General features: G+C 47.9%; 2 protein-coding genes across 3 annotated transcripts in view; one reads left to right on the top strand and one right to left on the bottom strand.

Annotated features, from left to right (window-relative positions):
- The window catches only part of LOC142572336 (uncharacterized), a 100,500-nt gene extending 86,867 nt beyond the window's left edge, over positions 1-13,633 (top strand). For both annotated transcript variants that reach the window (XR_012826048.1, XM_075681363.1), the window contains exons 2-3: positions 12,826-12,993; positions 13,087-13,633. Coding sequence is in view for 1 of the 2 variants with exons in the window: in XM_075681363.1 (XP_075537478.1) it covers positions 12,826-12,993; positions 13,087-13,150 (232 nt within the window). In the remaining variant the exon portion in view is untranslated. The remainder of the gene's footprint in view (positions 1-12,825; positions 12,994-13,086) is intronic.
- LOC142587679 (synaptogenesis protein syg-2-like) overlaps positions 1-20,936 on the bottom strand; it is a 1,186,854-nt gene that overhangs the window by 407,724 nt on the left and 758,194 nt on the right. The window lies entirely within an intron of this gene.

The raw sequence follows: 20,936 nt of genomic DNA, 5'->3' as shown, positions 1-20,936 counted from the left end.
GTCATCGTTGTCGACCCGCCTTTGAGGGGGAGGGTTCACACACTTACTTCCGCACTTTGGTTTCACGGAACACACCGAGGTGAGAGGGTTCTCGTGGACAGACGTCTTGACCCGAGCAGGCGCCTCTTGATCTCAGAGCTGACCCCGCAGTCAGTGGCCGCGCGTTTGTCCATTGTGTGAGACGACCTCTGGGGCCCATGGGAAAGCACCGCAAAACATCCCCTTCTATGAGTTCCTCAGCTCCAAGCCAACCGTGAACGCGACAGCGAAATAACCAGCAATACTTGGTCCGCCGAACGGCTAGCCCCGCCGGCGCCGCTAGGCTATAAGAGGAGGCGCATTGTCGGCTTTACAAAGGGACTCGTCGCAGCGGGCCGGAAGGGTTCCAAGATCACTTCTCCGAAGATCGCCAGCCCCCACAGGCCAACCGTAACAACGGGCGCACTGGCTATATCCAAGTTGGATTCCAATTGACATCGTGAAGGACCATAGTCGAACCCACTACCTTTGCTGTGAATTGTGGTGAAGTCGAATATGGCACGGTGAATTATTATAGAGTTAATTAAGGCACTAGAACCCCCGACCTTTGGCAGGAGTGGAACCCGCGACCTATGCGGTTAATTAGGGTGAAGTTAATAAGGTCGAGTTAATTAGGGCACTCGAAGCCGCGATCTTTGGTTGGAGAAAACTAGGAATAGGAAATAACAACGCATTAGAATGAAAATGTCAACAAGTAATATAATGAAAGTCTCGTGAGTGGGCAGGTATTCCCCTTCATCCTCTTCAGCGCATGATAAAGTGACTAACTCTTTTACTACTTCTGCGCGACCACAATGAAATGGGCAAGATGTTTTTAACGTAGAGTCATGCCCTCTTTTAAATAGATTTTTAAAATAAAGAAAACACTTCAGGTACAAGCCAACAAATAACTATAATAATGACTGAAATACACAAGCAAAGGAATAAAACAGCTGCCGAGTTGTCCCACACACGGCAGTAATCCACCTGGCGAAATCATGCTGCTTGCACCATTGGCTACAGTTCAAAATTTCTGCGACTATATGTATTGTTACAAGGGTGTTGGGAGTATAGAAAGGCTCTATTTACAATATATATACAAGATTAGTCAGAGAAGTTAAGATGGCTGTCCACCAACAACACGCAGCAGCCAATGCCTCGCGAACTCCTTCCTCTCTCTTCATTTATCCTTCCGTAACTGGAACCCCGAGTGGTCAAGCGCCGTCTCGGCGCATGGTAAGTGAAGAATTGCGAGCGAAGTATGGCTTCAGCCGCGAAACGTGCACGACGTCAATGGGGGTCGGACTTGAGGATGCATCAAACTGTAGCGGCGAAATCTGGTAATTTACGTCGTTAATTTGACGTAGGACCCGCCGTGGTTGCTCAGTGGCTATGGTGTTGGGCTGCTGAGCACGAGGTCGCGGGATTGGATCCCGGTCACGGCGGCCGCATCTCGATGGGGACGAAATGCGGAAACACCCATGCACTTAGATTAAGGTGCACGTTAAAGAACCCCAGGTGGTCAAAATTTCCAGAGTCCTCCACTACGGCGTGCCCCATTCTCAGGAAGTGGTTTTGGCGCGTAAAACCCCACACTTAAAAAAAAACTTGACGTAGGACTTCACAAGGCCCTGTGTAGCGAGAGAGAAGCTTCTGGGAGAGGCCAGCCCGAGGACATGGTGACTAAAGGAGCACCCGAGCACCTGGCGCGAACTTAACGTCGCAATGGCACCGGTCCTGACACTCTTTTCGTATATGCTGCGAGGCTAATAAAGGAGATCGGGCGACTTGACGTGCCATGTGAGCGCGATCGATGAGTTCATGAGCGTACTCAGTTGCAATACATGGCACAGAAGGGAAGATAGTGTCAAACAGCAATCTGGGGTCGCGACCATACAAAAGATAAAGGGGTGAATATCCTGCGGTGTCATGTCGGAACGAGTTATACGCGAACGTTTCGTAGGCCAGCATAGCGTCCCAGTCACGGTGATCGTTGAAGACGTATATCGACAGCATCTCTATAATTGTTCGGTTGAGACGTTCCGTAAGACCGTTCGTTTGCCGGTGGTATGCGGTGCACAGCTTGTGCTCAGTGGCACAAGAGCGGAAAAGGTCGTCGACAACTCGAGACAAGAACGAGCGGCAGCGGTCTGTAAGTAATTGTCGAGGTGTACCGTGGTGGAGAATGACGTCGTGGAGGAGAAAATCGGCGACGTCGGTTGCGCAACAAGTCAGCAATGCCTTTGTTATCACGTAGCGTGTCGCGTAACCAGTAGCGTCAGCGATCCACTTATACCCTCTAGTCGCCGGAAGAGGGCCAAACAGGACAAGGCCTACGCGAAAGAACGGCTCATAGGGAACTTCAATTGGATGGAGTCGTCCGACAGGCGCCAGGGGAGGTTTCTTCCAGCGCTGACAGAACTCGCAAGTTGCGACATATTGACGCACAGAGCGGTAGAGACCCGCCCAGAAGAACCAGCGTCGTACACGGTCGTATGTACGGAGAACTCGAAGGTGTCCCGCGGTCGGTGCATCGGGAAGTTGTTCGAGAACGACAGAGCGCAGATGACGAGGGAGGGCAAAGAGCAACCCAGGGCCGTCAGGGTTGATATTACGGCGGTAGAGGATGCCATCGGGCAGCACAAACCTATGGCACGTGCAGTCGGTGCTGCCAGATTGCACTCCGACGATGATGGACTGTAAGGATGCGTCGTCTTGTTGTTCAGCGCAGTCAAAACCATCACGCAGGTCACCGGATCATGCGCAGCAGGATCGCGAAGATCCAGGGGGTGACGAAAGAGGCAGCCAGCGTCCTTGTGCAGACGTCCAGACTTACAGATGACAATAAATGAAAATTCCTGGAGCTGCAAAGCCCAGCGACCAAGCCGTCCTATCGGGTCCCGGAGGGAAGACAGCCAGAAGAGTGCGTGGTGGTCTGTAACGACCGAAAACGTGCGGCCGTACAAATATGACCGGAACTTGGCGACAGCGCAAACTAAAGCCAAGCACTCCCGCTCGGTGATGGAGTAATTTCTCTCAGCAGGTGACAGTAGGCGGCCTGGCGTAAGCTATCACGCACTCGGTACCTTTCTGTTGTTTGACGAGAACAGCGCCGATTCCATGGCCGCTTGCGTCAGTGTGGACTTCAGTCGGTGCAGATGGATCAAAGTGGGCAATTATGGGAGGGGTGATCAGAAACCCGATGAGGGCGGCGAACGTGTGAGCCTGCTTCGTGCTTCATGAGAATGGCGTGCTCTTCTGTAGAAGATCTGTGAAAGGCCGAGCAACGACGGCGAAGTTTTTGGAAAGGCGAAAGTAAGAACACAGGCCGATGAATCAGCGCTCGTCAGAAGCAGGACCTGGCACAGGGAAACTGCGTACGGCGCGAACTTTTTCCGGATCTGGTTGAACACCGGTTGCGTCAACGAGGTGTCCCAACACGGTAACCTGATGGCGCCCGAATTGACACTTCGTGCAGTTCAGTTGGAGACCCGCTTTTCGGAAGACCCCAAGAATGGCAGCGAGTCGGGTAAGGTGGCTGCCGAACGGGGGAGAAAAAACAATACCGCCGTCAAGGTAACAAAGACAGGTGGTCCATTTCTAGCCTCCAAGCAGAGAGTCCATCATACGTTCAAATGTCGCAGGAGCATTCCATAGGCCAAATGGCGTGACTTTGAACTGATATAAGCCATCCGGCGTGATGAAGGCCGTCTTCTCGCGGTCCGTTTCATCAAATGAAATCTGCCAGTAGCCGGATCGAAGATCGATGGACGAGAAGTATTTAGCTCCGTGCAAGCAGTCCAAGACGTCATCGATGCGGGGTGGTGGGTAGTTTTTTAGCGTGATCTTGTTTAAGTGGCGGTAATCGACGCGAAAATGCCATGTACCATCTTTCTTTTTCACAAGGACGACAGGCGAAGCCCAAGGGCAGGCTGATGGCTTGATGACCCCTTTGCGGAGCATTTTGTCCACTTTTGATTGGATGACTCGACGTTCAGCATGCCATACACGATAGAGACGCCGAAGAATAGGATTCGTGTCTCCCGCGTGTATACGGTGATCAGATCACTCATCAGAGATACGTGGGCTCCAGTGTCGACGGGTACTTGCACTGGTACGCCGTCTATGTTAACGTCAATTACACTTCTCTTTGTGGGCACAGACAGAGAATTTGCTGCAGTGGTAGGCAATGCACCACCACCTCCAAGGGCTGCATTTCTTAGTTTTCCGGAAGGGTGCGGCCGAAAGCCACAGGGGACGAAATGTGGCGTGGCTGCGGTGAACGGGAAGATGGGCGACATGTTTGCGGTGAACGAGACTGGTGTACGCGCGGCGATGTTGAGCGACAGTACCACGTGTTCCTAGCAGAGTTTTCGGCGCTGTTAGACTCAGCAGTGGGCGAAATATTGCGGGCATTTCCATTAAACGGCTCAGGTTGGTCGGCGTGCGAAGTGTTGAGGCCCAAGAGTTGCGACAGTATCGGGCGACATTAACAATGCGGCGACAGGTGAAACATATTGGCTGGTCGTCCGCAGTTCTCCACTCCGTTGGGTTGCGATATATAACGCGGAGAGAAGCGTTGGGGTGGAACAAAAATTGTAGAAGGGCGTTCGTTGGCTCTGGGGTTGGCGACAGCACAGACAGAATGTAGGCCAATGTTCTCAAGTTCCTTGCGAACGATGCCTTGTACGAGGGGAACTGAAAAGGGGTAGCATCAGGGCTACGCGAACAGAAAGGAGCCGGCGCCATCACGTCCAGTTCACGTCGAGCGATTCGCACCACGTCCTCTGATGGCGACGCATGCTGCTGTGTGGGCTGATCTTCCCACGTCGACGTTGCGGCAGTTTTGGGAAGTCTAGCGAATGGTTGCAAGACGCTTCCGTTTTTGGCCTGCTTGGATTGTCTGCACTCTTAAAGATAGCATCAACTGTAGAGCAGCTTTTGCACATGAGCAGATTAAAGGCGTCGTCAGCAATGCCCTTAAGCCCGTGACCGACCTTCTCAGCTTCTATCATGTCGTGATCAGCTTTACGACAAAGTTCCAGCACGTCCTGGATGTACGAGACATTGGACTACGTAGGGGAATGGGCACGGGAGACCAGTTCCTGCTTTGCGGCAATTTTACGGACGGCAGGATTGCCAAAGTACTCTGTCACCTTCTCTTTGCAGTGGTCCCAGCTGGTTAGTTGCTCTTCGTAGTTTTCGTACCACACGTTTGCCGTGCCCTTTAGGTAAAACAACACGTTAGCTAGCATAAGCGTAGGGTCCCATCTGTTGATTCCGCTCACGCGTTCGTACATAGCCATCCACTCTTCAACGTCGGCGCCATCCGTCCCGCAGAAAGTTCCAGGATATTTGGGTTGCAAACCACAATCGAAAGTGACAGCGACGCAGCTGGCCATGGTGACGTTGGAGGCGGCAACGACGTCGATCCCGCGTGATCACCGTCATTCATGGTGCGGATGGTGATGCGACGTCCACTGCGGAGCTCCGTTTCCAGCCGTGGTAACCCGCACCTTCCACCAATATGTTACGGGAGGTGGGGATTATAGAAATACCGTGTTTACAATATATGTAGAAGATGAGTTAGAGTAGTTAAGTTGGCTGACCACCAACAACACGCAGCAGCCAACGTCTCGCGATCTTCTTCTTCCTCTCTCTTCTTTCATCCTTCCGTAACAATATTACTGCAGTAATACTGTGTAAAATAAAAAACGAACCTCAGCAAGAAGTTTGAGAACACATCTGAAATGGCTTGGCCAACTACAAAATTCCACTCTCAGAAGAGTTCTATAAACCCCTGCTACGGGTGTCATCGTCCTCGATTTTATTGCTTCAAAACAATGCATCAATTCAATCGCTGCAGGATACTTCATCTTAAAACAGGAGTAATAAAGGCGTGCTTTCTTGATCGGGAAATGAATTTAAAACAACTCTTTAGCTTTCAAATGGGTCGTACCCTGATTTCTATGGCCATATAGATAAACCCCAAGGAACCAGAGAGAGAAATGTGTGAGAGAGAGAAATGAGATGCGGAAGGCAAGGTGGTTAAACGGAAGGAAAGCGTCTGGTTTTCTATCCTAGACTGGGTAAGATTAAGGGAGGAAAAAAACGCAAATAATAGGGGAGAAAGAAAGCAAACGCAGGAGAAAAAAATCACAGCGGATGACGAACACAGGGAGTATCAAAGGCTCTCTAATAGGCCACTTCATCGAACGTAAATACTTGAACAAATGTTTGACTGAATTTCTTGTGAGACAACTGTATAGGTTGGCATTCCACTAATGTCTGCTCCTGAACTGGCTAGTCGTCAAAACGCGCCAACGCGGTCGCGAGCGACTGTATATGTTGTTCGTAGGGTCCAAGATGTAAGGCAGAAACGAAACGACGTCTGGGAGCGTTGGAGTCTATCAGAATACTCTATTTCTGAGGCGGTCCTTCACGAATGACAAGTACGCTATACGAAAAGCAGTAAGCTCCGCAGCTGTCGATGTTGTCTCACGGGATGTCTTAAATATTACTCCGGTGATTTTCGCAGGAAACATTGCTGATCCTACATACACGTCTAGGGTGATTGAACCATCAATGTAAAGATGAATGTGGTTGTAAAGATGAACGCAGCTCGCTCTGGCCCTCGAACGGCAGGGCCAGAGCGAGCTGCCTGAGGGCTGTTGATAGAAGTTGGGCCATTGTAAAAATTCCTGGTACTGTCCGTCACACTAGTGGCAAAGCCAATCACCAAGGAGGAACTGAAACGCTCAATACAGCTGTACAATCTGATGGAAGGCACACATGATAAGGTAATATGGGGCGCTATATGCAAGCCTATTTCATCTGTTTCTATTTAATTTATGCCACTAGCCCTCAAAGATCAGTGCCAACGCGACTGTCTGTCACGCGACGGTACGATAACTGCGAAAACGTATTCTCTTATGTGAAGTGTACAGGCTAATTATGCATCCTATTTCCAAGCAAAATAAAAAAGTTCTTTTTATTACGACTTGTTCACGATTGGGCCTCTGCTATGGCAAAAACTTTTTCGGGCTACGCTCAGTTCGCATGTCTGTCACGCTACGTAACAAAACCGCGAAAACTCACCACGCCAAAGCAACGTGTACGCACTCAAGATTTATTAATATGCCGATGAAAACGGAAGTTGTTTCACAAAAGTCGGAGACTGCCCCCTTTCGAAAGGAATAGAATATTGCTACCCGCTCATCACTCTGACATTGGTTACCCGGAGCTGCCAGCGAGAATTTTTTTTCGCGTATAAGAAACGTTGTTGAGCGGTAGTATAACGGTGTCGAGCCCTTTCGTCACGTACGCGAAATCGCTCCCCTAAGTTTGCTTCACTGATTACCTGTTTTAGGGGCATTTTTAACACCCCGTGGCACGCCGCCGTGATTTTCGACCAGCCACCGCAAGGTAAGCGGAGGGAAGCGGACTAATCGCTGTCGCCGGCACCAATCTCCACAGCTGGTTATATACTATCACTGCGCTAGCGTGGCCCCACCGAAACCCTCTCCACTTTTGCGTGCTCCCTGCCTCTGGACAGCCAATTATAAAAGAAATACCTCTCAGGGTAGGCAATGCTATTTGCTATGAAAGCCAACAAAATTGACTTCCTATAGAAGAAGAGTGTTTGATTGGGCGGCTGAAGCAACGCTGGGAGTCACCGCTCGACACTTGCATCGGCGGTTATGTGAATATGACTGCAGAACATTAGCCTAAAATCAGGAGGGAATAGTTTGACGCTATGCGGTCGATGATCTGACAAAAAGAGTGACGTGGCTGATTTTCGGTCAGTGAAGAAAGATGGTGGGAAGGGATGCAAGCAAGGATCCTCACGTGTGCTTTCTCTGCATCAATAGCAATTTCAGGAGTGGCGGTAGTCTTTCTTGATTTCCAGGGTGTCAGCTGTTGACTGGCGTCGTGGCAGCCCAAAACAAACCCTTAGCCCCTGGGCCTGGGCACTTTCGTTTGTACGGATTTCAGTCAACACTGGCAAGCTATATCGCATATACCCGAGAAAAATTGTCCTGTGCAGTTGTATCTTGGTATGCGAGGAAGTAATCCAAGTTTTTTCTACAATAAGCTTGATCAAATGGGAAATGGCGATCACGCGACTTAAAGGTAGGGCACATCGGGACTTCAACAGGGGTAACGATGATTAATTATCACTGAAAGCTCTGGCGTCCTGGCATATGAGACGTTTTTTTCATCGATAAATATGGCGTACGAAGTCAATGGCTTCTGGCAAGAAGTGACTGGCGCACCTTTTTTTGGGCGAGAAGCTTGAAACCTTCTTTGTTAAGATATGTCTATATTGGTGCTTCGGCTTTCTAAAACCTAGCACGCTCTTGAGTACGTTTCCCGCCAGATGCCCAGACGAAGATATCATCGGCATGCATTGACAACTACATCGCAATGGGAAGTAATTCTGTGAGACTGATGAATACAAAGTTGAAGAATGCGGCGCTAAAGATACCACCTAGCGCACTGGTAATCACTTATGCAGTGCATGTGAACGGGTCTGTTCATTTGTGAGTAGAAGCGACGGCGTACATGTCATAAATTTATTTTACGTTTTTGCATCGGTGTTACATTTTGCATCGGCATTACCTTTTTACATCGCTGCATCGGTGTCGTTGACACCGATGCAGCGATGTGTTCTATATGGTCGCCGAAATCGATCATTGGGCCATGATTCCTGAAATTTCTTCTTCAACTGCTACGATAGAATGTGACAACGGATGACCGAACTGTCGCATTCTTATAGGAGCATAAGTAGCGCTGATAAATGATAATTAAAACAGAGAAAAACAACTTACTGCGCTACCGACATCGAACTTGCTTTCTTGACTGTCAGTGCACTGCATCCGACTCGTGGCCTCCAGCTGTACAGTAGCTAAAGCTGTGTATAAGCATGGTAACGTGCGCAAATATCCGCTTATGCAGTAGCGAGGTATACTACATTTTTCGTGCATTGGCGTGGCCATTTTACTCCGATGGCTGTACTTCAAACCTCAACGGAAACGCATTTAGTGCGGCCGAAGATGACAGCAGGTCAATCATAGTACGCATTTTGACCAAGGGCGCTATAACGTAAAACTATTCCAATATGTTTTATTCCAATCTCCAGACGTCAAAATTGTGTAACCGCCGACTCAAGCATCAGGCGGTGAACCATAGAGTTGTCTGATCAGACCAATCAAACATTATCCTCGTTTATAGGAAGTCCCTTTTGTTTACTTTAAAAACGAATAACATTGCCTATACTGACCTGCTATTTTTATTGGCTGACAAGAGGCGAGGAGCACGCTCAAGTGGAGAGGGATTGGATGGGGCTGAGCTGGTGCACTGAAAATCGATAACCGGATGAAGAGGGTGGTGCTGGTGTCTGCGATTGGTCCGCTTTCCCTTACTTAGCTTCAGGTGGCTGGTCGAAAGTCGCAGCGGCATGCAACGGAGTGTTAAGAATGCCGCAAAAACGGATTCTCAGAAAAGAAGAATTGGCAGAGCGAGATCGTAAAGGTGCCGAAAGTGTTTGAAAACGTTATACGGCCACGAAAAAAGGTTTATTGTGCGCAAATAAACCCACGTTCTCCAGTAGGTGCGAGTAGCCGTGCCTGAGCGATCGGCGGCAGCCATCTTTTATTCCTTTCGGAACGGGACAGCCTGCGACTATTCAGAAAAAAAAATCAGTTTTGTTAGTCATATTAATGCATGTTTAACGCGTACACGTGACTCACGCGGTGAGTTTTCGCGCTTTGGTGACGTCGCGTGACAGAAAACTTTTGACCAATATCCGAGGGTTAGTAGCTAAAAGGCGTCGAATCAGAAATAATTATTGTTTTGTTCTGTTCAATGTTGCATAATCAGTGTGTACGGGTCCTATCACATGTGGAGCTATCGCGGTTTTCGTGACGTCGCGTGACAGACAGGCGGTGGTGATAGACAGACAGGTGGTTCAAACAGTTTTGACCAATCACGGTGGGCTGCTTGCAGAATTAGAATAGAAGAGTTTGGAATAGCTTGACCTTATTGCGCCCCGAAACAACTGAGTTATAAACATTCAGGATGAAGTGAACACACTAGAAAATGCGTACCAAATACATTAGTTCGTATATGTAGTTGTAGTTCGTACATGTACATGTAGTACATGTAGTACATGTATGTACAAATACATACATGTAGTTAGTAGAGTAGGCGGAAAACGGGATGAGAGTAAACACCGTTGATCATCAAGCACCATGAAGAAACCAAGACAATAAACGGCGCTCACTTAGCTGTCTCTTTGTGTCCGTCTTATCTCGCGTAGTTTCATCATTTCAAATTCATGCGCATAATATTCTGACGGAAACATATTGTACATACACGCCACCCATTTTAACCCTTCTCGCCATGTGTCATGCCTCCCAACCTCAAATTTCACTTCCTCGCTTTATGCGTTGCATAGCGCCCCAATTGTTGCTTAATTCGTAATCTTCACGTTCAATGGATCTGTTGGAAGTGAAATTCAAAACTGCTCTTGCACGCACAATAAAAAACCTTATGTAGTCAAAATTACACTGGATCCCTCGAATACAGCGTCCCTGATAACCTAATGTGCAGTTTCAGGATGTTGAAGCCGACATTTCAGTTGCAGTCATTAGAGTGAAATGATATCGTCTAACATTTTGTTTGTGGTAGCGCTGTACTGAGTAACATTTCTAAGAAATGCTGTCCGGCAACGGTGGAAGGTGAATATACAAAAGAATTATCTGAACTTCTGGTCTTGCAGATGATCTGTCACTAATAAATTACAGAATATCAGAACGTTCTTATCGTTATCGATGCGATCCGATACATATAATTTTACATACGACTCCTTTCTTTTTGAGTATTAGAAGACATTCCGAAGTTTCTCGGGAAAAAAATGATATTCCAGCATGACCGCGAGCCTCGGATGCAGGAAAGGAAATAACCTCGGAAAATAACGGCAAAGTTTTCTACATTTGCCTCCCGGCTTAAGTTTCTCAAAACAAACAAATGCGACGCGAGGTGGGCACGTGGAACAATGCATTCCTTCGCATTAACGGGATCCCTTATTAGCATGAACAGGCTTTTCTTCGGCTACGAAGGAAAAAGCCCTGGGATTCCCGTTGAAAAGACCTGAGAAAAGCAAGATCACGCTCCGGAGCAGGTCCATGCCTCAGTGCAGTACACATCTCCGCACGGCACAGGAATAGAAGGAAACAAAAGGTGCTTCGCGACAGCAGAAAAGCCGCACGTCGTCTCTGGCGCAAGGTCTTCATCCCACGAAAACAATGCCGCATGAAGTTCTCAGGCAGAATCACGGTACACGCCACTAGGCTCGCAGGTTAACCCCCCGTCGGTGAATCCGCACATATATGTACAATCGCGCACTTCGTGCCTCTGCGTCACTCGAAGGTTCGCACGCACCGTGACCGGCACCGCCAAGACTCGTGAAGGGATCTCGGCCGAAGTGATGAAACGTGCACAGATCGGGAAAGGTGGCGGCAGGAAACTTGCGAGCCGCGGAGGCCGCGAGGTGGAGATGGGCACGAATTAACATTCCACGTGCATGGAGTGCTCTCCCTGGTGAGCGAAAATTTGTCAGAAAACAAAAACTTTAAAGGCAGAAAGGTACACTCATTTCCGAGCAGGACGCAAGCAAATATCCTTCTGACGTTTGCTTGCGGTTCGCAGGGCAATACTTATCATGTGGGTGGTTGCGGTGCCTTTCTTTATGCTGTCATCTCACTTGGGTAAACGCAAAGAGGAATTATTATAGTAGTTTCTTTTATAATGCATGCGCGTTGCAATACTTCAGAAAAGTTTGTTACGAAGAGCCACATTGTACGTGTATTCTTTGCCGGTGGACAACCTTGTAATCGGGTAAATCATTTTGTTTTTGCTCGGCAGGAGATAGGCACTTCGTGCTTTTGAAAGTGTACGTTATTCCATATGGTGCTTGAAAATATACTTATGGAGTGCGAGTGCGCGTTTTTGTGTAGTGCGTACGTGCATGTACAGGACAAACGCTGTGAATGCAGGCAAAGTCAAAGATAAAAGTGATAAGGGAAAGGCTGGGAGGTTAATCAGGCAGAGCCAAGTTGGCTACACTACTCTCGTGAAGCGGGACTCAAAAGTGAGAAGAAGGAGATAAATTCGCATTAGCGCATCCTGGACCAGCACAAGGCCTCTTCACTTCTCCTCCTGCTCTCCTGTCTGACATCAACCAACTTTGTCATATAGCACGCAGATAGCTTTAGTTAGGAGGTGCCACCAACGGTAGCCGCGGTTTCGTGGAGCGGCGGGAGAGCCTAGGAAGCGCTGGCATTTTTTCGCGTGTTGTAAAGCTACCACAGGCGCATTACTGTGTGCAGGAAATGTGTCGTTGGTGGGTGCCGAGTTGCAGAGGCAATTTCAACAAGGGCCCGAGAGACCGTTTATTATTTTGTCTGAGTGAAGCAGAACGCACAGCAAAACGGCAGTGAGCTGTGCGACGCGACGACGTTCAGATCGTCCGAGTCAAACACCCAAATGTAAGCTCCGTGCTTTCGACAGCGAAGGGCGATTGCGCTATTTCTGCGTCGTCTCAAGCATACGCGCGATATGGTTGCCTGTTTAATTAAATGCGAGTTGTATACGTTATATACACATGTTTGTGGGTTCGATTACAGGCCAAAGTCCCTCCGAAAAAGAACACTGTACACCGGTGCCGATGGACAATCCACTGAAGTTCCAGTGAGTCTCCCCAGTCTTATAGCTGACGCCGCGCCTTGTACTATTTTCCCGCAGACCCCGAGCTGCCTCTCGGATACGCGGACCCCACGAGAAGAGCAGGGCGTTCAAAGAAGCAATGATGGCGCACAGATGGAGCAAGCCATTTGGTAGTCTGCGCTTTCCCACGCAGCGGAGAAGAACGAAAACATTCTGCAAACGTTCCACGACATCAACTCTCGCCTGGTGAGTTGCGCCAAGCGTTTCTGTGTTGTGCAGTATAAGAACGTCCGTTCTACCCTGACAACTAACATTTCATTAATTATTTGGTAAATGCAGCCTACGGTGCAAGCTCGGTAAATTGTCACTGGATGCATTTTGGAAGTCTGTGGAGCTTGTCTGAGGCACGCTTTTGGAAATTCCGGAGCACGTTCAGGACTTTCGGGTGTAGTCAAACCTGAACAGCGTAGAAGAAGACTATACTACACGAGACTGAAACCCGAGCCACTCAACCACTTGAGTGCCACACTGCAGCTCTTGCTTGATAACACCTCGGACAAGGGGTCAGTCACAGAGGTTATAGATGCCAGAGCTTTCTCACTTTTTAAAGGTATTCCTGATTTTTTTTGCCTAATCACTGCAATTCACATCCCTGTGAGCCACGACTGGACAAGATAGGGATTCTTGGAAGAACCATGGACATCACGGCATGTGTATTGTTAGAGGCGTCCCATATTAAAGAGCGAGGTTCGTCTTGTATGAGCGACACGTCAGTTTTACTTTTGCATGCAGAAAGAAGGTTTTTGACAGCCAGATGTCATTAGGGTGTTGAGCGATTGAAGCTGTTTTGTATGTTGCGCATTTGCCTGCGTGTATTTATTTCACTTTATACAATAGAGAATAAACAGTAGAAAGTTGACGCCTCCCTTGTTCCCTTCCGTCGGTCCTTGTTTGCGCCAAAGCGATCATATTTATGGTCTACTGAGCAATATCAGAATCAGAATCAGTTTTGTTTTCCTCAAGGAAAGGAAAAATGGACCCCAGACAAACCGACTAACCCAGAAACATGTACTTCTGCTAAAGACGACATCGCCACGGAGGCCGCATTTAGATGGAGCTAAGACGCGAAAACACCCGCGTACTTAGGTTTAGGTGCACGTTAAAGGACCCCGGGTGGTCTAAATTATTCCGGAGTCCCTCACTACGTCGTGCCTCATAATGAGATCGTGGTTATAGCCCGTAAAACCCCAAATTTAGTTTGCAAAGAGTTTTTATATGTTTAATATCGTATGGTGTTATCTCTAATGTTTATGTTGAGTCAACATAGCAACCAAGTGCAAAAAGATGAGCTACATCTCTAAACCTACATAAATGTACATCTTGCTGCTTTTATTTCATTGTGGAAAGTTTTGGGTGGATAACAAAACCCACTAAACGTGTTCCGTCAGGCGTGTACACAAGGTGTTTTTGGCCACATCTACAAGAGCAGTCAATGGAAACGCTGCTTGTCAGCCGGCCAGATGGGGAAAGGTGCGGTGATATTACGGCAAGAGTGAAGGGGCCTTCAGCTATAGTCTCTGTTGCGCTTAGTATGCACGGACACATGCAATGAAGGATTCATAATTCATTAAATCACAAGCGGGTATATAGGCTAGTGCGTCCCAGACGTAGTACATGGCAGACATGGCATGGTACATGGCTTAGTACATGGCAGACGCACAGCGCCATGGATCTAGGATCTCCTCTTCTGCAAGAGGCTTGTCATGTGTTTTAAATGCCTCCCATGGGCAAGCCTCTTATCTTCGTATGACGGGCAGCCACACAGCAGGTGTTGTAAAACCGGGTAGGAGCTTTAACTTCATATATGGGTCCATGGCGTATAAGCGCCGGATAGTGAACGCCGGTGCAATCTATTTCGATGTGCCTTCCCTTTCTCCATGTGCCCGTAAAATGTGTGTGCGTGTGTGCGTGTGTGTGTGCGTGTGTGTGTGCGTGCGTGCGTGCGCGTGTGTGTCCTGTGCATTCCGTGATCAACCAGCCTGCCCTAGCGTATTTCACTAAGTGACGTTATTTCTGAGCTTGCCATATTCACCAAGCTTCTCATTTCTTTCTCTTCCAACTTCCTTTTTCCAACGTTACATTCCTTAGTGTTCGATAGCCGGTGCTCTGGGGCATACCCCCACATATCCTGTTGTATTCTCGATCTCCTATTGACCCTGTTGTACGATACTAGATTGTCAAGACAAACCAAGACTGCAATATCAGGCAGCTTTTGGAGCGCTCTTAGAACACTATATTTAGACAACTTTTTCTAGAACAATGTTTTCTAGAACAATGTCGTTAAGAAATGCTGCTGTTCTAAGCTCATATTTAATGATATAGCTATGACACAACATTACTCTCACGACAGCCAGTCTAGAACGAGTGCCGGGAACCTCTTTATTTACAGTCTCATTAGCTCTTATTAATTAGCTTTTTGTTGTTGTTGTTTTCCATCTCGAAAGAGACCTTCTAGGTAGTGTCATGGGTGCTTTCCGAAGAGCTTGCGTGTGCTAACAGTTAACAAGACTAATAAAGTCCACTTTTCTAAACATTAATACCATGGGCCCTATAAGGTAAAGCTATTCCAATGTGTTTTATTTCAATCTCCTGACGCCAGATTTATGTATTTGCCGGCGAAATCATCGGGCGGTGAACTGCAGTGTTGTTTTAACAGCCCAACCAAACGCTCTTCTCGAGTATGGGAGGTTACTTCTGTTTGCTTTCAGAGCGAATAGCGTTGGCTATCTTGACAGGTTTTCCTAATACAATTTTTCTTCTGAGAAGACGCGAGGAGCACGGAGCAGTGCCGAGGGCTTCGGTGGCCTGAGCAAGCGCAGTTAAACTAGGTAACCGCGTGAGGGGATTGGTGCCGGTGCCTCCGACTTTCCCTGCTCAAAAATCGCAGCAGCATGTACCTGAAGGTTATAATTGCTGTTAAAACGGACCCACAGCGAAAAATAAATTTGGCCGATTGATGACATATACGTGCCGTAAGAGCTCGACAACGTTATAGTGCCCCGTAAAAATTTTATTATAGGCAAATAAATTCATTTTCCCCGACAGCTCTGTGTCGCCAGTGTTAGGGCGATCTATGCGCAGCAATCTTCGATTTCTCTCGGAGGGGGGCAGTCTCCAGCTATTCGGGAAAAAAATCCGTTTTGTTCAGCATAATATGCATGTTTAATGCGTACTCGTCACTTTGAAGTGGTGAGTTTTCGCGGTTTTGTGACGTCAAATGACACTAGGGGAGTGCGGGCAGCGCGAAAACATTCGACCAATACCGGACGGCTAATGGGGAAAAAGGCATAGAATGGAAGCAATTATTTTTGTTTTGTTCGGTGTAATCATGCGTAACCAGTGTGTGCATGTCATATAAGATTTTCACAGTTCTCATGACGTCCCGAGACAGGCGAAGTAGGAGTGGACCAACAAATGCTTCAACAATCGTGGAGTGCTGATTGCAAAAATGTAAAGGAACTTTTTGGAATTGTTTTATGTTATAACGTCCCATGACAATAAAAATAAGTATTCGGTTATAATATAACGCTACTATATATTTTCGCCAACGCAACTCAAGAAAATTGAATCCCAGTAGCTAGGAATTTACTTAAGCTACGTGCGACGTTGCACTTGTCCTTGCAAGAAACGCAATGTTTCTGCGAAATGTTAACTACTGTCGCTTTCGCCAAGTGTTCGAAAAAGTACTCCCACGGACGCAGTGTAGGGGACTCGCGTTAAACTCATTTTTCTCTTGTGACCTACATACATTTCTGGCCGCTACGGGTCAGGTCCATTGCGACGTCCCCACATTAAAGGAACATCTCAGCACTTTTACTAGCGCCGATTCCTCGGGGAGAAGACGTTTGGCACAAATTTAAACATTAGGCATGGCCTACAAGAATTTGCCGAGAAATTAATCTTAAGCTTCGTATTGTTACGTTGGAATTGGGCTCTGGGGGGATACATTAACAAAAGAAGGATTCAAGACAGCAAATAATGAATCCAGAACAGTTATTTCAATGTTTCCATTGCTCTTCCTTTGTTCTTTTTTCTATAGCTGCGAGAATTCAGACTTCAAAATCGGTCTAATGAGTCTATATCCCAGTGGCTGACTGCCCACTATGCATGCCATCACGTTATAGTAACGACGATGGAACACCGTGCCAGTCCTAGATGGCCATACAGTGGCCGCTGCTGGAAAATTCTCTTTAAAATGCGTGCGCTCGTGCCGGAGGGCGCAGTCATTAGACCACAGTTCAATATGCAGGAACACCGATCACGCAGCTGCAGCACTTGTTGTCTATAAATGTAGGTGTATCGATACGCGATGTAAGGCGTACCAACGCTCTTAAATTCTTTCAGTTCTCAAACTGCTGAGCGGCGCCTGGCCCCTTTCCGTTGCGCGCCGCGAGAGGGCGCGCACGACGGAGTTAGCCCGGCAAGGCGCAGCGTAGCAGCACGTTGTGCGCAGGTGGCCGCTGTGTGTAGTCGTCGTTTGCTCACGTTTGCGCTCGCACTCGCGGTATTTAATGTTTAGTGCATCGCGCTGCCAGTCGTATGCACTATGCCACGCTGCTTCGTTCCAGGCTGTAAGAGCGGCTACGACTCCACGCGATCCGTGGACAAGAGACATTTTTTCAAGGCACCCCGCAATGCTGAGCGCCTTCAACAGTGGGAGCGCGCTATACCACGGCTGGACAAGAAGCTTTCAAGCTCGTGTTCCGTCTGCGACCTCCACTTCATCAATGATGAGATTTTGAAGGTCTTCGAACACAACATTTGTGGTGATATTGTGGTCATACCGCGCGACAAATGGACGCTGAAAGATGACGCCGTGCCTCGCCTGTTTCCGAACTGCCCAAGTTCCCTCTCGAAACCCACACGGAAACGCAGAGCACCAGCTCCCAGACGATCACCAGCACAACAAAAGCGGCATAAGAGACAAGCTGAGTGTGTGAATGCTGCTGTCAGAGCTGCCGACGACGAAGCGAGCTTGCTTACCGATGACAGCATGCCGGCGGAGAATGTGTTTCATGTGCTCAGTCGCGTGGCGAAAGAGGGACGAAAAATTCGAGGTTGGTCCCTTGACGTTGTTAAGGCAACGGTCGTTTTGTACAAGCTCGGGATAAGAAAGAATATCCCGCATGTAGAAATGTCTGTGGTGTTGTCAGACAGCCTTAATTTGTCAGCGCAGATGGTCGAGTTGTGCCACGCAGTGTGTATGCCGGGAAGCAGACCACTGAGTTCAAGTGTATGGAAGACTTCACATGCCTCGTGCTATATGTGGAACAGCTGAAGCTGTGTAAGGGCTGTCCTGCAAAGAAGTACCCAAAAATCTCTTCGTCAGTGGTGGCAACAAAGCATGGTGAAACGTGGAGGCGCAACACATGCACGGCATTGAGTGTCAATGCTACATGTGCTCAGTGCCGGACTCTCGAGAAGCTTTTCTTGCAGTGGACGAAACAGCAAAAAGATACCAAGAAAAAGCAGGCTGCTCGCTTGAAGTTACTGCGTCGCAAAGCAATTCGTGCAACCTCAAGGCGAGAAAAACTGAAGGAAGAAGTCGTTCTGATGAAGAGGAAGCTTAGTGCAATTACAGAAGAGACAATTGACTGCTCTCTTCATATTCTTCCGGCCAGGCAGCAACTAGCTTTCAAAACAGTTTTCATGGCTGCAAAAGCCAAGTCAAAAAATGGGAGGCGATATGATGATGAATGGCTTATGACATGTTTGTTACTGCAAATCTCAAGCCCGAAGGCCTACACTTGGTGATATGCAGCTGCTACCACTGCCATCAAAGGCTCGCCTTCGCCAAATAATAGCAGGAATACCATGCAAGTATGGATTCAACCAAGTTGCATTGAACAGTGTCAGAAGCCATTTCAGCAACAAAAGTCACTTGACACGGCTAGGATTATTGCTCCTCGACGAGATAAAGTTGAAGCGAGGTGTCTCCTTCAATAAGGCCTCATGCAGAATGGATGGCTTTATAAACTATGGTGAAGTCATGGCACCAAATGCAAACCACCTTGCTGATCATGCATTGGTACTGATGTTTGTGCCACTGTTCGAAGACTGGGTGCAGACTAGAAACACGAGAGAAAGTAGCCATCGCAAACAAAAAAGCTCGTCTTTTGTAAAGCCACGCGGTAAATTCATAAGCCGTATGCGGCTCCTGTAATAAAAGCTTTTGAACTCGTTGAGAAAAACAAAGATCTTGTCTTATTTCTTTCTCTTTTAGTTGCTAGTATCTAGCCACGGCCGCAGGATAAAAAGCGGCCGTGCTCTAGCAGACGCAAACGACGGCCGCAGTGAAGAGTGGTCCGTCACAGCTTTGGGCGCAAGCGCTTTCCTTGTTCAGTTGGCTAAGTCGTGGCATTTTTTAAACTTAGGAATGGGTACGAAATAAGCTGCAAATAGATTAATGACGCGCTGTGCATATTTGGCGATTTCAACAAAAATAACGCCACTCGCTAAGCAATCGCCAGCGCTTCGCAGCGTAGGGCGCCGAGCACGGCCGGGCTAACAGCGGCCGCCGCGCCACCTGTTGAGTGGAAACGAAAAGGGGCCGTGCCTCGACGGCCGCCGCAAGGGGAGTTTGACAACTGAAAGGATCTAGTAACGTTGAGGCGTACAACGCAGCATTACACATATATCTATATAGAGGAGCAGAGAAGCGGTCTTTTACAATAACTACAGATGTCACCATGCGCTGGAAGCGACCGCCTCCAAACGAAGGGGACTCATTCAAGTGCACGATGCGTAGGACACGCGAGCGCACGCGCAAATTGCTATTTGCGGAGGAGCGCTCTATATGTTCCTGCAGTCATGGAAGTTAAGTGCGTGTTGGTTCAAAAGTGCAAGCGCTCGCGATGTTTGGCCATCCATTGTGCGTGAGAACCTACCCCCAATTCGAGACACGATTCGCGCCAGACCGCTAAGCAGCGCTTCCTAGAAAGCCGGCAGTTCAGTCACTTCCTCATGAGCTGTCACGTCTGGGTTGTCAATACGCTCTGTAGTTTAATTGCGCGAATGTTGCTGCCCGGAGCCAATATATGCGCAGTGCCAGTATTACCACGCATAAAGGCCGTAGTTCGACATGAAAACCTAAACGAAGTGCGGAACGTTGCTTAGTTCGAGAATGCGCTGAAATGGCACCAGAAAGAAAGTGCATGCCTCGGCCATCAAGCTAAAGGGTGGGCAGATATGGATAAACGGCACCTCGTAATGCACTACATTGTTGCGAAAGCAAGACTTCGTGTGGCTTGATCAGTGGGCGAATTTGCACAACTGTACCCAACAGCTCACGGTCAGACAAGTGCCACATGCGGCTGAGCTTTGAAGTAATATGGCTCATATTCTCAAAAAGCTTTTACGCTAGAATTGCTCGTAAGAGTAAATTCTAAGCAATCCTGACGCTGCAAATATTATCGAAGGTGACCGCAAAAGAACCTTTACAAAAAAATTACATTCTGATGTTATACGTGCCAAAAAGACGACCTGATTATGAGGCACACCGTAATGGAAGACTCCGGGTTAATTTCGAACACCTGAGGTTCTTTAATGTGCGCTCAATATATGATATGTATGATACGCAGGCCTTTTGGATTTTGCCCCCATCGAATTGCGATCGCAGCGGTCGAGATTTTAGCCTGCGACCTCGTGTTCAGCAACGCAACGCGGAAGCCAGTAAACAACCACGGCCTGGTTACAAACAAAAGTATATGTGAATTAAGCCTCGGATGTCTGCAAAAGCAGGCGACCAGCCGCGAAACGATCTTACGCGGTTGAAGCCTTATAGGCGTATATCAGCTTTTGACAAACAGCGTATAGTGACCCGCTGGCAAACTCAAAATGCACAATCTTCTCGAAATTGAAAACAATTAACTATGCAGAAGGCTATAACGAAACGTCGTCTTTCATTAATTCTCAAATCGGCGCGGTAAATGAAGTACAAAAAGCTGTAAAGAATTGTTTTCAGTAGCACTGAGCATTTTCAAGTTAGAAAATGCAGATTTTGGAATAAAAAAAATAAAGAAAAATCCTTAATCCGTAGATAGCACAAGGGCAGCGGAATGGGCGAGTTGGTGTTCCATGGTAACAATAAAAAGACAAACACGGCGATGAACTTACAACTGATTTACTTA

Source organism: Dermacentor variabilis, chromosome 1, assembly GCF_050947875.1.
Source record: "Dermacentor variabilis isolate Ectoservices chromosome 1, ASM5094787v1, whole genome shotgun sequence".
Lineage (NCBI taxonomy): Eukaryota > Metazoa > Arthropoda > Arachnida > Ixodida > Ixodidae > Dermacentor > Dermacentor variabilis.
Note: the sequence above shows the minus strand (reverse complement) of the source record. Positions and strands in the feature narration are given on the sequence as shown.